General features: G+C 31.2%; 2 protein-coding genes across 2 annotated transcripts; both read left to right on the top strand.

Annotated features, from left to right (window-relative positions):
* Positions 1–6,146: 6,146 nt before the first annotated feature.
* LOC126705255 (uncharacterized) lies at positions 6,147–6,569 on the top strand. Its single transcript, XM_050404150.1, has one exon. It carries the CDS (start codon positions 6,147–6,149, stop codon positions 6,567–6,569), a length of 423 nt encoding a protein of 140 aa, XP_050260107.1.
* An 836-nt stretch (positions 6,570–7,405) lies between these two features.
* On the top strand, positions 7,406–12,747 carry LOC126706235 (glycerol-3-phosphate acyltransferase 9). The gene is made up of 12 exons (XM_050405576.1): positions 7,406–7,644; positions 7,780–7,837; positions 8,072–8,190; positions 8,440–8,539; positions 9,173–9,268; positions 9,384–9,480; positions 10,350–10,437; positions 10,518–10,614; positions 10,948–11,033; positions 11,425–11,544; positions 11,677–11,775; positions 12,386–12,747. Exons 1-12 carry the CDS (start codon positions 7,508–7,510, stop codon positions 12,432–12,434), a joined length of 1,146 nt encoding a protein of 381 aa, XP_050261533.1. The 5' UTR covers positions 7,406–7,507; the 3' UTR covers positions 12,435–12,747.
* Positions 12,748–16,595: the final 3,848 nt, after the last annotated feature.

Raw genomic sequence — 16,595 nt, 5'->3', positions numbered from 1 at the left:
AATTTTGTTAAATATTTTTCTCTTACAAATTATAACAATTTAATAATTAAATAATGTCTCATGTTTAGGTGGAAATCTCATCTCCCTTTTATCTACCTATGATTTTAAAATTTAATTAAATAAATAAAACCAACAATGGATACTGCACGCTTAATTTCTTCAATCCTCTCGGTCCGTGATTAAAATAGTTTGTTACCATTAATAATATTCCAAACAAAGTACTTTCTTTGAGTTGATTAAAAGTATTTATATGTATGGTTGCGAGTTGAATTCCCGGTTTCATTCATTCATACCTATTTAATTAATTTATAATATGAAGATAAGAACATGAAAGTGATCACAAAAATTAGAACATTAAGAGATATAAATGCTAGCAATGTAGAAGGGAAACATTTGGTGGCATAATCAAGTGAGCCTAAGTGGGTTGGGATATTTTGTTATGTTGATAATGATATGGTGGGTCTATGCTTACCAAATCATTAACCATATTGTTCACCAACCTTGGTGAGGAAAATTTAATGGAGTTGGTATGAACTATGAATCTTTGCAATCATTAATTTAATCGACTGGCCTACTACTATTATTTTGGTGGTTTGGTCTTTATGGTAGGATCATTAAGTAGCTTTTTTTTTTTTTTTTTTTAATAATTACATGACCCGTAAAGTAATTAAATTCAAACCAATTTCTTACTTATTGAAATATTCTCCAAACGCAGTCTAAATTTCTTGTAGTTTAACTATTTAGTTAGTCATTTAGTCCAAGTTCCAAATCTTATAATTAAATCATATGCAATTTCTTACAAATTGTAGTCATAAAAATTTTGAACTTTGAGTACTACTTTTAGGGCATACTTGAGAGTTGAGATAAGCCTCTATAAACCCCTTTATTGAATCCTCCTCCTTTTTACTTCGTATTTATCAAAAAGGGATTTATAAGCCAATGGCCACGCTAGCTTTAGGTTTGCTATCCCTCATAAGCTTACAAAGTTTTAGCTTCATCTAACCATGAGATGGGATGATGTTCTTTTAGGCAAATAGCTAAGTGCAATTCTATATCTCATTTTTGCTGCAAAATGGGCTCTTTAACTTCCCTTGATTGATTATCGCTTGCCACCTGAAATTCCATTTTGGATTATGAAACTCATATACTGTAAGATGAAGGATATGTGTGTGTATATATATATTACATAATATAATTTTTTGTAGGATTTTAAGGAACTTAAAGAAAGTTTTTTTTTTTTTTTTTTTTTTTTTAAATGCAGTATCCCATGAAAAGTAATAAGACTTCAAGTACATTATAAAAATTGTATAAAATCTCCAACTTAGATCCATTCTTTTTGTAAGAAAGTAAATGACTAATCTTTAGTAGTTACGTTATAATACTATGGCTAAAAAACAAATTCATTGTCAAATCTAAATTATAATGATATTTGGAATGAGTAATAAAATATTATATGAGTTTTAAGTTCTGTCAATATAGTTTAAACAGTGCACTTTTTGAACTATGTATTCCATATGCTTAGTTTTCATAATTTTCTAGACTACTCAAATATTTTTCTTCAATTTATTGCTATTTTTTTCTTCTTATTTTCTTGCGTTAAATTTGTTGATTTTTGAGATACAGAATAGTGCAAAATTACATAAGAAGTTAATTGAAAAGAAAATTATGTTTTTTTTTGAGAGATTCATTGGAATGATAAGTTTCTAAAATGATTATTGATTGGCATGTTGCTTTGGTGTCTGTTGGTTAAATAATTGGTATATATGTTTTAAATCCAGTGTATTCCACAAATTTGTTAATATTGTGAGGGCTAAATGAAATTACTTTTTGAAGTAAATGTTCAAATGTTTAAGATGTTAAAAGTTTCATCAAAGCAAAAAGTATCTCATAACATGTTAATCAGGTTTATAATATATTTTTTGATGAATAGGTTTAAAATATATTATAAATACAATATAAATGCTTAATTTAAATTCAATTTTTTCCAGTGATTTATATAAAATTTATAAGTCTTTCAACCATATAATAATATGTGACTTATTCCATTTTATATGAAAAGACAATACATAAACAAAATCTATTATGTTAAAAAATCTAAAAAAGAAAATGAACGGGTAATGTTTCTATAGTTTCAATTTAGTTATCTAACAAAAATTAAAAATATTTGCTCACTTTTCAAGCAAAATAGCAAAAGACTACATAACTATGTCCAATTGTGTATATCAGTATATATATGTCCCCACAGACACACATACAGTGATATGAGTTTCATACAATTTTGTTTCTTAGTCCTAGGGCCGACCCTTATCTAGAAACTATTTATGCCTTTGCCTCAGTTAGATAGTGATAAAGTTCTTTTGTTCCCAAAAAAAAAAAAAAAAACACACGCATACACAAAATATAGAATTTTCCTTAAAATTAGTTTGAATGAAAGTTCTTCCAATCAACTAGATGTTTTTTTTGAGACGACCAATCAACTAAATGTTGATTCCAATAAGCATACATGTATATTTTATAGCCGCATAACATATTTGTTTAATAATTTATAAATACTCTTATAAATACTCTTTAAGAGTATTTAAATACTCTTATAAACTGTCACGTACTAAATTAGAGGATATCTTTCTAAATAAGTTAGAGAAAAACTTCTTACAAACAAAACAGTGCACATAATTTCCTATTAACTTGTGTTAAATTGTTAATGCACAAAAGACAAATTCTCTTGCCGTTGGTGGATTACTTGAATGTTTTACAATGAAAATTTATCACTAGAAAGAGAAAGACCTTTTCCCCTTTTATTTTATGTTATAAATAAGAGAAATGTCACATCTATAACAATTTCACAATAAATCATGTTGTATATATAAGTATATACATGAATAGGTTGTAATAATGATATTTGAGTTTGAAAAATATTGTTTCATAAAGTCGATAAAGTGAAAATTCAAGTTCTGAAATTTTCTAAGTAAAAATTCGAAATTCAATATTTTCAATTGGTCAAAACTTTTGCTCAATCAATCGAAATGGTAAGGAAATCTATCATGGAGTCTTTGCCTGTTTTGATCGATGCTCGATTCCTGTTCGATCGATTGAAAAGAGCATTCGATCAATCGAAAGGAATTCTCGACCGATCGAAACTCGTAAAACTAAATTTTTTGCAGAATTTTCTAGTGACTATTCTGAAAGTTTGAAGAGGTTTCAAGTCTTGTGAATGGTTTTGTGAAATATTTTGACTCTCCATATGTGTCTTTTGATGAAATATAACCATATGAGTATAAATAGAAGTTTATGTTAAAGAGAAGCACAAGAAATCTTATAGTTATTCTCCAAAATTGCTATCTGTAGAATCCAATAATTTAGTTGTATCCTAGGGACAAATTTGCGATAATTCTTTAACAACAAGAGTGTGAGAGACAAATATAGTTTAAAGATAACAATTTTGTACCTCTAAATTATCTATTTCTATTTGTCTTTTGAGTTACCTTATTCTTCTTTTAGTACTTTGCGTATTACTCCCAACATATCATACATGGTTGGTTTGGTAGAGTTTGAGGCCTTTTTTTACTTGGCTTTCCATTGAAGCTACGAGATCCTTCTTTTTATTAAAAAAAAAAAGTTTTAATTAATTAATTATATTTTATTTTTATGGGAAGATTCTTTATTTTATTTTAGTTCTAACTTCTAACTGCTAACATCTAACCTCTTAGACATTAGACGTCAAAGACATAGACGTGAATTTCCGGAAGAGACTTGTTGAAGTGGGATACTGATATTTGATTATTTGTCTATGCCTCCACAGTATTATACGAATGATTCCAATTGAGCATTCACGTCAAAAACGTGCCTCTCTCCACTAATTTCTTTCTCTCACTTGATTAAAATAAATAATATTTTAATTAAGCGGTAAAAAAAATAAAACCTTTAATGTTAGATATATTATAAAATGGAGTATTAAAATAAATAAATTAATATTTTAAGATGTTAAATGTTATTTTTTTTTTTTACATGGTTGGAGAAAATGCTCAACAGCATTGTCCCAAAAAGCCAAAGGGGTTGTTTTGACTTTTGACTGGGATATAATATATGTCGTTTTCATCCATTTTTAATTAATTAATTAGCAATTAAGTTTAAGACCACGTCTCAAAGCCAAAGGGGTTATTTGACTTGGATTAAGTCGTTTCCATCCATTTAAAATAATTAATTGGCAATATTTGGTAAAGTCAAGTTTTGTATACAATTTTTTGTTTGAACAGAAAATAGCATTCTGATTCAATGGCAAAAAAAAAAAAAAAAAATAAAAAAAAAAAAATAAAAAAATAAATAAAAGAGAAACTAATAAGAAACAAGAAAAAAGAAAAGCGTTTTAAGCATAAAGTATGCAAGTAGAATCTCCCCAAGAATGACTTGAAACATCCTCTCTCTCTCTTATTTATGTTAAATTTCTCTCCTAACTATTTTGTATTGATAAAACAAATATTTTAAAAAAATTAGATTACATTTTTTAATTATATTTTTCATTCATTAAAGGTTTTTTTTTTTTTTTTTTTTTTTTTTTTTTTTTGAGAAGGAATTAAAGTTGGTTTAAGTTTGGTTTTGAAGAATTTTTTTTTATTGTCCATTTAACTTAAAAAAAAAAAGGTGTGATAAAAATACAGTTATAAATAGATAAATAAAACTTTAAAAAGTTATTGTACGTACCAAAAATGAGGCGTATGGGCTGGTCCACCACTTGGGCTCACAATCTATTTGTAATGTGGGTTTTGGGTTTTCTACTATGAGCAGTCCTTCACTTAGAGACCCAACAACTCAACCTAATCTTACAAACTTCTCTCTTTTCTCTCGTATTACTTTCCTTATGTCTTTAGTTCTCTATTCCCCCTAGCCCTTTTTCAACCACCCCCTTCTCCCTCATTCCCATCTCTTATTTATAGCTCAAGATTGGTGGAGGGGTTATGATTACTATAGGTTATTAGTGGGCAAGAGGGTCCAATTTCATTGCTTCTAAGTGGGCGTTTAGTTGGGAGTGGTAGTAGTGGCTTTCGAACTAGTTCCCACCTCAAGAGGGATGTTTGGCAGTGATATTCTCTAGGGTACTACCGGTTAGTTGAGATATAGTATTCCCAAGCAATCACGTTCCCATTCGAGATGTAGTTGACTGGGCAGGCCCCTGATTATTAATCACGATGTGTATAGATCAAGATTGCACATCCAATGGGCCTTGGGTCAAGCATAGTGGCATGAGGCTTGGGCTCATGGCCTTAGCAGGCCTAGGGCCCAACTTCGGATGGAGGGGTTAGGGTCATGGGTCTCACTGTAGGGTTGAAGTTCAAGGCCCAAGTGGGTTTGGGACCCCTTGCTGTACAGTTATACATAAGTAAAATAACTTGATAAGCATATCATATAGGAGGTAAATAATTTGTCAGGAGACAATTCACCTTTGATGGCTAAAAGTAAGTCCCAATTGTTTTCTTTTAAATATATTGTATTCATGATAGACATAGCCTTAAATAATATAAGATGTTAAAAGGTTGACGTTTTGGTCATCTCAAAACTTAATCCATAAACTTTTATTTGCTACATGTGTGCGATGAGGTTTTTATTTTATTTTATTTTATTTTTTTTAATGTTTAAAAGTGAAATAAAGATAGTGTCCTAATTTTTATGATCTTTTTTCTACGTGATTTAAAAAAAAAATTTTATTTGTACGTGGGTTTAAAGTTTGAAATTTTGAATTTAAAATAAAAAGTGGTAATTCAAATAGAGAAGATAAAGGAAAAAAAGTGTGTGAAATTTTTTTTTAAAAAAAAGTTATTTGTAAAGTTTGAAAATTTAAAAATTTAAAATAAAAAAGTGGTAATTCAGATAGAGAAGATAAAAGAAAAAATGCCTAAAATTTAGGAACAATAAATTACTCTTTTAACTAGTTTGTGTTTTCTAATTTAAAATTATTTAACTAAAATATAAGAGTATTTTAGAGAATTTAAGAATTTCTGTGAGGGTATTTTAGTACTCAAAATGTTGAAAACCAAATAAAAAATCATGTTATTAATAGTATAGATAGATAGATTAACTCTCATTATGTCAGGTGGATTCCCCCCATATCCTCGTTTTATAAGGTGAATTTTGATGGGGTTATTTTCAAGGAGATGGGAGCTGTTGGTTTGGGGGTGGTTATTCGTGACTCTAAGGGTATTGTGATTGGTGCTTTGGCAGAGCAAATTCCTCTCCCTAACTCCGTAGCCATTGTTGAAGCTTTAGCTTGTAGAAGAGCGGTCTTGTTTGCTAAGGAGATGAGTATTTTTGAAGCTACTTTTGAGGGAGATGCTGAGATAGTAACAAATGCTCTTAAGGATGAAGGTTCAAACCATCCTAAGTTTGGTCATGTCATTAATGATTCTCTTGTCTTAGCTAGTGATTTTTGTTTTTGTAGTTTTTCTCATGTAAAACGATTTGGCAATTCAATTGCCCATTTTCTTGCTAGAAAATCTAAGTTTGGTAATGAGCTACAGGTTTGGATTGAATCCATTCTTGATAATACAGCTCCCCTTGTATCTTGTGACTCTTTGTAGTTCCCTTTCTATTCAATAAAGCTGGCCTTTGGGTTTGGATTCTCAAACAAAAAAAAAAAAGAATTCTGTTTGAAATAATCTCACTTTTACGTTGTTCTACAGCTAACAAGCCTAATATTACCTTTTAAAAATATTAACATCGCTCATAACATTTACAGCTTTTTTTTCAAAAAAAAAAAAAAAAAAACATCATTGGTAATATCAATATGTCATAAAAAAAAAAAAAAATCTGTAAATCAAAAGATTTATTGATACAATATTTTTCATAACGTATAACACAAATAGTTATGATTTTTTTATTTATTTATGTGAAAGATAGATATACTTTTATTGCGACAACGAAAAAAAGTTTACATCATGGATAAGAGCTTGCATAATACAGCAAGATCCTCTTCAACCAACGCACCATAATCATTTATGCTAGATGCATATTTATCTAAAACGTGGGCCGGCATGTTTCCTTGTCTCTGCACATGAGAATAGTCAACACTTCTAAACTCTTTACTAATGTCCTGAATCCCGTGAGTCACAGCAGCTATTGAAGATGGGGCCCGGGAATAGTTACAGATAGCATTTTTATAAACAATTCTAGAATCACATACCAGGATGACATCACGAACGCCAATCAAAATAGATCATGGAAAAAGAAAAGTTGTAAAAAATATTTTGTATCTAGCATTACTAGATTTATACTAATTGGTTAAAATATTATGTTAGTCCAAATTAAATATAAATATTTTTTTTTGAGAACGAAAATATAAAATATAAAATTTTAACTATTTATTATTATTAAGTATTTTGCTTTTACTATACTATACGAAAAGAATATAGTCGGGAAAATAGAAAACCCCACAAAAAATGTAAATGAGGAAAAACCCAAACCCAAACCGGTGCTCTGCTCTGTGCCTATCATTGCGTAGAGACTAGAAACAGAGAAAATGAATAGCAATAGCAATGAGATAGTGAAGCTGAGCTCTTCAAGCTCCGAATTGGAATTGGACTTGGATCGACCCAACCTCGAAGACTATCTCCCTTTCGGATCCTCCATCCAAGAGCCCCGCGGCAAGCTCCGACTGTACTTTTTCTTTTCCTACTCTCTCTCTCTCTGTTTGGTTGCTGAGAAAATAATGGAATTTTGATGTGACTGTTGCAAGATTCTGAATTTGTTCTTTGGTAAATTTACGTATCTCTTTTTGATTATCTTTTGCAGCCGTGATTTGCTTGACATTTCTCCTACCTTAACTGAGGCTGCTGGTGCCATTATCGATGTAAGCTTTTTTTTTTTTTTTTTTTTCATTATATGAGAAATGAATTGTTCTATGTAAATATAAATTAATGTTAAGTATTTGTTTCATTAACGTTTGTTTAGCAAAATGAAAATCTAGAAAGAATTACTAATTGTATTGGTATTTACTGTAATTTAAGAAATTTGTTGTTGTTGTTGTTGTTGTTTTAGTTTTTTTTATTTGATTATTATTTTTATATATATAATGAATGGGCAGGACTCATTTACACGATGCTTCAAGTCGAATTCTCCGGAACCGTGGAATTGGAATGTGTATTTGTTTCCGTTATGGTGTTGTGGGGTTGTAATTCGATATTTCATTCTATTCCCTGTGAGGTTAGCCCTTTACTGATGTTGCTTCTTCATGTTATATTATGCATTGAAATAAATAGTGCCCTTGGATATCTCACCCAATATAGATTAAGCTTTGATAAGATATTTTGGGCTTTGGAATATGTTTTATAAGTATTGGGATTTTGGGAAAGGCGGTGAATGGTGATGAATAATGTCCTGATGAGGATTTTGCCTCGTTAATGGGTTTGTGTGATTTTGCTTATCTGAGATTTGTCTTAATTGAATGTGCAGGGTTCTAATATTGACAATTGGATGGATAATATTCCTTTCATCTTATATTCCTGTACACTTCCTGCTAAAAGGGCATGACAAGTTGAGAAAAAAGATTGAGGTGTGGAATGTTACATTTTAAAATTTTCATCTAATTATTGCTCTGCTTTTTGTGGTATATCTTATACTCTTTTTGGATTCATCTTTGTGATAAATTATGTTTGTTTTTTGTTTTATTTTGGTATCTATGTTTCTATCTATTGGTAGCAGCAGGTGTTGCAAACTTTGAATACTTATAAGTGAGCACTTTGTTGTTTTGGTTATAAACTTCCCTCTTGTATGCTGTATGCATTTACCATTTTTTCTCCAAAGTAATGTACCAATTCAAAGATGTTCTGCAGTGGAACCCTTTTGTACTAAAACATAATGCATTATTATAAATAAAAGATCATTTAGGCTAAGAGTCTTTTAGTTCAATGGGCACTTCCTGATATTTCCAACGGTGACGTCTAGAGTTCAAATCCCCCTCCCACAACTATTGAATTACCAACCAAAAATAGATTACAAGATCATTTAGGAATAGATAAAGCACCCACAGTAACATACTAATAGGAATGTAGGAGAATATGATAGAATCCATGGTCATGCAAAATCATTGGAAGGGACCCATGGTGTTCTATGTTGTCATATTACATTAATGTCTTAAAGTTCTGGTCTTGCATGTTAACATATTCCATGTTTACCTTATCTTCAGAGGTCTTTGGTGGAGTTAATTTGCAGTTTCTTTGTTGCATCATGGACTGGGGTTGTAAAATACCATGGGCCACAGCCTAGCATGCGGCCTAAGCAGGTATACCTGATTATAATTTTTATTTTTCTGGATGTCACCTGATATTTCATTAACAGCATGTTTACATAATTCATGCTAATGAATGGTATTTTGCTTCAATCTATGGGTTGAACAGGTTTTTGTGGCCAATCACACCTCCATGATTGATTTCATCATCCTAGAACAGATGACTGCATTTGCTGTTATTATGCAGAAGCATCCTGGATGGGTTGGTAAGTGTTTATTCCCAAATTTGTACTTAAATTGCGATTTTACTGTAAATAAGGAATTACATTCTCAGTAATGACTTATGGTTACTGTCTTGTGTGTTACTCTCAAAAATTTCCAAGTACCCTTGCAATATTGTTTATCCATAACTGGTGTACTAGGGTGGCACACCCTTTTTGTGCTATTTCAATATACCTTTATTACTTAGCAAAAAGAAAGTGTTTTTAGGGGAGATGGTAGTGATACAAAGAACTACAGCATGCATTTGGAAGTGTCCATGTATTGTGATGGTAGATTTTGTCTTTTTTTTTGGTTTTCAAACTGCAAATGCATATTTCTTGTGTCTTTAGGATAAAATTTTATAGAATTTTTTGCTCCCAACTTGTCCTGTGTGTTATTGAGTTTCATGATTTGATTGTAATATTTAGATAGACAAGAAAAAATTTTTGCATTGTAGTTTTTAAAATGTCTTCTCACACATGAATACTGTTGTTGTCACTACATCAATGACAGAAATATCCATATCTTTGGATTTGTTTTTGTGTTTCATGTTAGAGGAACGCACACTGGTGTACTGGTTTGAGTAGAAAAGTTGCATTCTTGAGTGATAGTCTCTGTGTGTTCTGAAACTTTCACATTTGAGTTGCAGCCCATCTAGTTTTGGGGGTGGAAATAATTCACCAAATTTATACATTTATAATTGAAACAAATTTGGCTTTAATGATTTTTAGTACATTTAATTTGCTGTATATATTCTATATTTAGTGAACAATTTTGCACTGGACCATTTATATTTAGGGTATATAAATGGAAGCCAGAATTACTCTTAAAAATATGGACATGAAGGATTTATTTAATTTTGCTTTCTCTGTAGGACTCTTGCAAAGCACCATATTAGAGAGCGTAGGATGTATCTGGTTCAATCGTTCTGAGGCAAAGGATCGTGAAATTGTAGCAAAGAAGTAAGTGATATTAACAATGTAAAAATATTCTTTTATCAGAACATCATCTATTTCACGATAACATAAACTTGTATATTCAGGTTGAGAGATCACGTTCAAGGCGCTGAAAATAATCCTCTTCTCATATTTCCGGAAGGAACTTGTGTAAATAATCACTACACTGTTATGTTCAAGAAGGTAAATATATATGATCTAATGTTGTAGAAATGCAATTAATGAAGTTTTGCTTTTCTAGTTGATAAGAATACAAACTCATATTTCTTTCCTATAATTTACCTCTCAACAATTCTTCTTTCATTGTCCTTGCCTGGTCTCTTTAGGTGGAGAACCAGGGATTGAAACCCCCATCCTTCACTTGTAACAATTGACTTATTGAAAAAAAGAATCCCCCCTTTCCTTTCCTCTGTCTCTTTCTCTAGTGGGAAAGCAATTTTTATTTTTATATTTTTTCTTTTGAGTTCTCAATACTTCAATTTTCTTTAACTCATTTTCTATATGAATAATGTGTAGGGTGCATTTGAACTTGGCTGCACTGTTTGCCCAGTTGCTATTAAGTACAACAAAATATTCGTTGATGCTTTTTGGAACAGCCGGAAGTAAGGAACTGCTTATAGCTCACTAATTTGATAATTTGATAAGCATGCACTGAAAGCATCCCCTGCATTTTAGATGGAGTGGCAAAGAACAGTAGATGTGTTTATCTTGATAAATTGATAGTTACAATGGAGGAGGGGCATTTGAACCCTGAATGCCTCTGTTAGAAACATCTAGAGTTGCCAGTTGAGCTATAAGGCTCTTGGCAAAACCATATGATATTAATGTTATTGTTTTGTGTTATAACTACCACATGGGAGAAAAATTCCTTGTTTATGCTAGGATCTAGGCGGATTGCATTGGGGTTCGCCTTTGTCTTTTGTCTTAGATTTTCACGTTTGTTGGCATGTTGTGGATGATACTGTATTCTTGGATTATGTGCTCTGTTCGCAGGCAATCCTTCACAATGCATCTGCTGCAGCTTATGACATCCTGGGCTGTTGTGTGTGATGTTTGGTACTTGGAGCCGCAAAATATAAAACCTGGAGAGACAGCCATAGAGTTTGCAGAGAGGTATGTTGTATCAAGTAATGGAATGGCACACATTTTATCTTCTTGCGAATATGATGGAGATGTATTTCCTTGGATTTAGAATTACCCCAAATTTTGGAACAGCTTTTGTTAAAAATAAGTGCTCTTATGCAGGGTAAGGGACATAATATCTGTTAGAGCAGGTCTCAAAAAGGTTCCTTGGGATGGATATCTAAAGTACTCTCGCCCTAGTCCAAAACATAGAGAACAGAAGTAAGTCCAATCTCTCTCTCCTGCACAAGTAAACAGAATTGGAAATATCAAATAAATCTACCCTGTATTTGTATGGCTTACTGGTCTGGTACTCTGGTTGCATTAACCTTTCTGTTTGATCTTCCCCTCAAACTATTGCTATAGAATGGTATCTTATATTATGCATTAGTTTCACACAGCAATAATTACACTGGCTTATTTTTGAATGCTGAGTAATAACTGGTTCCATCACAACTATTGTTCAATGGTCATAGATTGCAAATAACTGGTTGCATTATTGATATAGAACTGCATCAATATTATAGTTTGATGGTCATATATTGCAATCTACCAGATTAGTCTAATTTGTAAATTTTAGTTGTGTCAACATTAACCGTTTCAGAGTTTGAGTAATTGTGTATGTTATTCATCTTGTACTTTCTTTAATTTGATTCTGTTTAAGAAAATGTCTTGTACACAAAAAATTTCTTGCTTAACATTAGATTTTGCACATTTTGCATTGCTGAACCACCTTCTAATATGAAGAAAACAGGAGATAATTACTGCTTCTTTTTGTTTTTGGAGCAGAAGGTAATGGCATTTAAGAAGCTTATTTTTCTTACATGTGCAGGCAACAAAGCTTTTCCGAATCCATGCTGCGACGCTTGGAGGAGAAGTAATACATGTATATATTTTTTTTAATTCTTTACTTGTACCCTTTTTGAGATATAGAGTCACTATTTTTGTGTTGTTTTCGATAAACTAGTTGGATACCCATATATGAGGGATTTTAGAGTTTAGACTGACTGTGTGCAAAATGTGCGGGGATTTTAGAGTTTATACTGATTGTGCAAAATAATATTTAGTTTTTCAACTTTGCTAATAATGTTGTAATTGAGTTCTGGTAAGAAGCTTTAACGATTCTATTCTACCTGGCCTGGAAAAATTCTTATTTTGCATAATAGTTTTGCAATGGAATTGTAATTTTCTTCAGTCAAGTCTAACTTTGAATATGATCAAATGGTAAATATTGGAACAAGGGGAATGATTAATGTTGAGACCAGAGACACAAAGGAGTTTAACTCCTAAATGTTCTTTGACTTCCAAAGTGATGTTCCAATGGCTTGACCAAGTTGAGTTTAATCTTTTTAATATTACCTTCTTCATCTTATTCATTGCACTCTGTTATTTTTCTCTTTGGGCTGATGCTTGATCTTATTCATTGCACTCTATTATTTTTGCCTACTTATTCTACTATTCAGTTTATTTTTGTTACTATTCATGAATCTTACTACATTTTTTGGTACTATTTATGGGTCTTACTGTACTATTTCAGTTAATTTTTTCCTTTATCTACAGTACTTTCAGAAAAAAGTTTTCAGTTTCAACAAAATAAACGGATTTCAAATGTATCCTACACAGGAATTGGATATAATTCAATGGGCCAAGTCTAATTAGTATTCGGGGACTTTAATTATGTACTCATGTCCTCCATTTCAATTTCCTCAAGTGATAGGCCCATAAGGTGGAACTAGATGGCTAACTGTTTGCTTTAATGAGAACTAGATGGTTGGCTAGCTCGTTGGGAAGCAACGAGTTTGCATCCCTAGGTGATAGCTAAGTCTGCCTAAGGTTCCGTGACATGTGAACCAGTCCTTTTAACAGATGGTTATAATTGCATAGGAATAAAACTCCTTTTTTCTTTTTCTTTTTATCTGTCAGCAAACTAGTGAAGATTTTACATGAAAATAGATGGTTATTTATACTTATTTTCTCTTGTAATTTATGAGCCCTTTTTCTTTTTTCCTATCCTTTGTTTCTGCTTGCTGATGAGAGAAAAGTCTGGGTTGGACCTTCCTTTTTCGTATCCGTACTTCTATTTCACGTCACAAGGCTACAGAGTGCGGACCCTTTTCAAGCTTTGTGGTAGAATGAGAAATAGCAACCCATGTGAAGCCTGTGACTTTTATAGAGTTTTTATTTTATTATTTTATTTTTTTTATTTTAATAATTGAATTTCTGAACTAATTTGATAGTTTTCCAAATGAGTATCGATAAGGCGTAAAACTCATGTTTTATATCATTTAATTAGAGATTGTCGTATTAACTTTTCACTTAAAATTAAGTACATCTTACCACACTTAATACAATCTCAATAAACTCCTAATTGAGTTAGATTTTCATATTAATATTAGAATTAATTGAGTGTGATTGTATATATTCTTTAATATGTGATATGATGATATGATATGTTAGGATTAGAGGTTGTAAAACTCAAGTTTTACATCACTTTCTTATCGAATTTAATCTCTTAACAAATATCAGTATCTTAGTGCACTAGAAAAAAATGGTTTTGTAAATTTTTATATAAAAATTGTAGCTTGATATTTTGATTGATGAGGAGTTGGTTTCACCACTTATGTGGGTGTGGATTCATTTATATCTAATAGGAATAATTAATTAGGTTTCGGGTTCATTTGTAGCCCTTATACTATCATATAATCCTAGTCAAGTAGTAAAACATTTAAAAGGGAAATCAGAATTGCTCACTAATTATATGGTGTTTTTTTTTTTTTTTTTTAATAAAAATAATGAAGTGATTCATATGCATGATTGTTAATCATTATTGACACTCTTTTAAATTTGTAGTTTTTATATACACGTTTTCAAATTTTATTTTATTTTTTTACTTTTACAAAGTACCGGTATACTTTAACTCATTTTTAACAACAATAATTAAAGCTTCTCAATCAACTTATATTTAATATTTTCATTAAGGGTACAAATTTTTATTTATTTTTTCCAAAATTTTAAATTAAAAAATTAATTGTTGAAAAATATTTTTTCATAATTTCTTTTAAGAATTTTTTTAACAAAAATTAATTGAAAGACCTTAATTGAATAAATTTGAATTTAAAAGACTTAGTTTAACAAAAAAAAAAAAAAAAAAATAGAAACCTAAAATGAATTTTATTAATCTTTGAGGTATAATTTGCATTTTTACCCAAAAAAATTGAGTTAATAATAAAATTAATGGGAAAATAGAAAAGGGGTGATGCATATGGCTTAAACAACAAAGCTTGTATCTATTCTTTCGAGAACACGCGTTGACCGATTAGAATAGTTAATAAAATGACAAAAGGTTCGTAGAAATTTTAGTACCATTTGGTGGTATTGTCCAAATGAAATCTCATTGCTGGATGAGATTTCACGCAATCCTATCAAAATATAAAGAAGTGCCACCTCACTTTTCAATTGTATCTACTATACGAGTAAGTCCAGTTATATAAATTTTTTCACAATTTTGAACGACTTGTGAGTGGTAGAAATAAAATTGTGGATTCATATGGTTATGATTTTATCACTCGCGAGTGACGCGAGTCATTACTCGTCACATAATAAAGTTATAGTAAAATTGTGGCAAAGTTTGTGACAATAAACTTACTCGTAGTAGGTACTCCTACTACTCCCATGCCTCCTTTCACATCCACCATCTCCCTTTTATTTTGTTCTCTACTTTTTATTTTTACTCGTCTTAACTCTCCTTCTTCCTTCATCGGTTCTCAGTTCTCAGTTCTATCTTTTTCCTCATCTCCACTTATCTCAAGCATCATATATCAGTTGCATTGCTGCATACACTCTCCACCCAATCAACCAACAACCTTCGTCCTCTTCCTTTCTCTTAGCGGGCAGCCGATACCCCAGCTCATGTAATTCTTTTGCTCTTCTTTATTTATGGTTAAACATATATATTACATTGGTACTAGATTTGTGTAGTTAAAAAAGTATTGAGAGGATTTTTGTATTTTTTGTTAGATCAGTGAGCTATTTGGAGTAAAAGAATGTGGCCAAGAAGTATTATCAACCCCAGGCGGAGAAAGGAAATGAGTTTTATCGAGTTCTTAGGTGCTGAGCTACATCCAAGCAGATCAAATATTGGAATTATGGGACTAGGAAAAGAAGGTAACAAAATAAAAAATAAACTTTCTAGTTATTTGTTAATAATTGACAAAATACGATTTTTGTTAACGAGAAAAATACAATTTACCTAAAGATTTCAACTGTGTCTAAAGTTTCTGGTGGGTTACTTGTATATGACAAGTGAACCTGTTCTTTTAACAGATAAATAGTATCGTAAAATTACGGGTCCAATTTTTTTACTTATAACAATAAAAATTACATAGGGAGGGTAGTTCAAATTTTGTGTGGTAAAATGCAGAGAACCTTGCCTTTGTCCCTAATCTTTTTCTTCTTTTACATGATTAGTTTGCTAAGTAGTGGGGTCTCTTCACCAAGAGCTAAAAGTAAAATTCGGATGATGATGTTGTTGTTGTTATCGTTGAGGTTGCTCTTCCAGTTGTGAATTATTAATTTTCTTCAAACTTAGAAAATAAGTTTTAGTATTTTCAAGTAATTGAATGACAGCCATTAGCCATTGCTCACTTCGAACTTGGTATTGAATGACAACAGCTTCAACTCAGAGCAGCTCCTCCCGATATGAAAAGTCGAGAAGGGACCCTCTACATACTTGGCACGGTTGAAAAACAATATGTATATTGTTGGTGGCCAAACGTATGTCTCTGACTACCTCTGCCCCTGGAAGTCTTGACGACTTCTTTGAGAATTATGCACAAGAAGATGACAACCTTTGGATTATGTCCATAGTGTCTCGCTTAGGCAAGTCTGGACCCTCAATTGGGTTCTTTTTAATATTCGTTGGATTCCTGGCCAGACTTCTTGGACTGCATGATTGTGTAGGTTTTGTGCTCTCTCCATGTCCCTTTCGTCAGTGTAGACAATTTACAAGCAAAGGGTGATAATATTTTCTTGATGTAGCTGCA

This window comes from Quercus robur, chromosome 11 (assembly GCF_932294415.1).
Source record: "Quercus robur chromosome 11, dhQueRobu3.1, whole genome shotgun sequence".
Taxonomy (NCBI): domain Eukaryota; kingdom Viridiplantae; phylum Streptophyta; class Magnoliopsida; order Fagales; family Fagaceae; genus Quercus; species Quercus robur.
This window is presented reverse-complemented; position numbering and strand designations above follow the sequence as displayed.

Coding starts and splice junctions, on each gene's coding strand:
- LOC126705255 (XM_050404150.1), top strand. CDS start 6,147: ATGGGAGCTGTTGGTTTGGGGGTGGTTATTCGTGACTCTAAGGGTATT.
- LOC126706235 (XM_050405576.1), top strand. CDS start 7,508: ATGAATAGCAATAGCAATGAGATAGTGAAGCTGAGCTCTTCAAGCTCC. Junction 10,615..10,947: donor ACACTGTTATGTTCAAGAAG/GTAAATATATAT, acceptor AATAATGTGTAG/GGTGCATTTGAACTTGGCTG. Junction 11,034..11,424: donor GCTTTTTGGAACAGCCGGAA/GTAAGGAACTGC, acceptor CTCTGTTCGCAG/GCAATCCTTCACAATGCATC.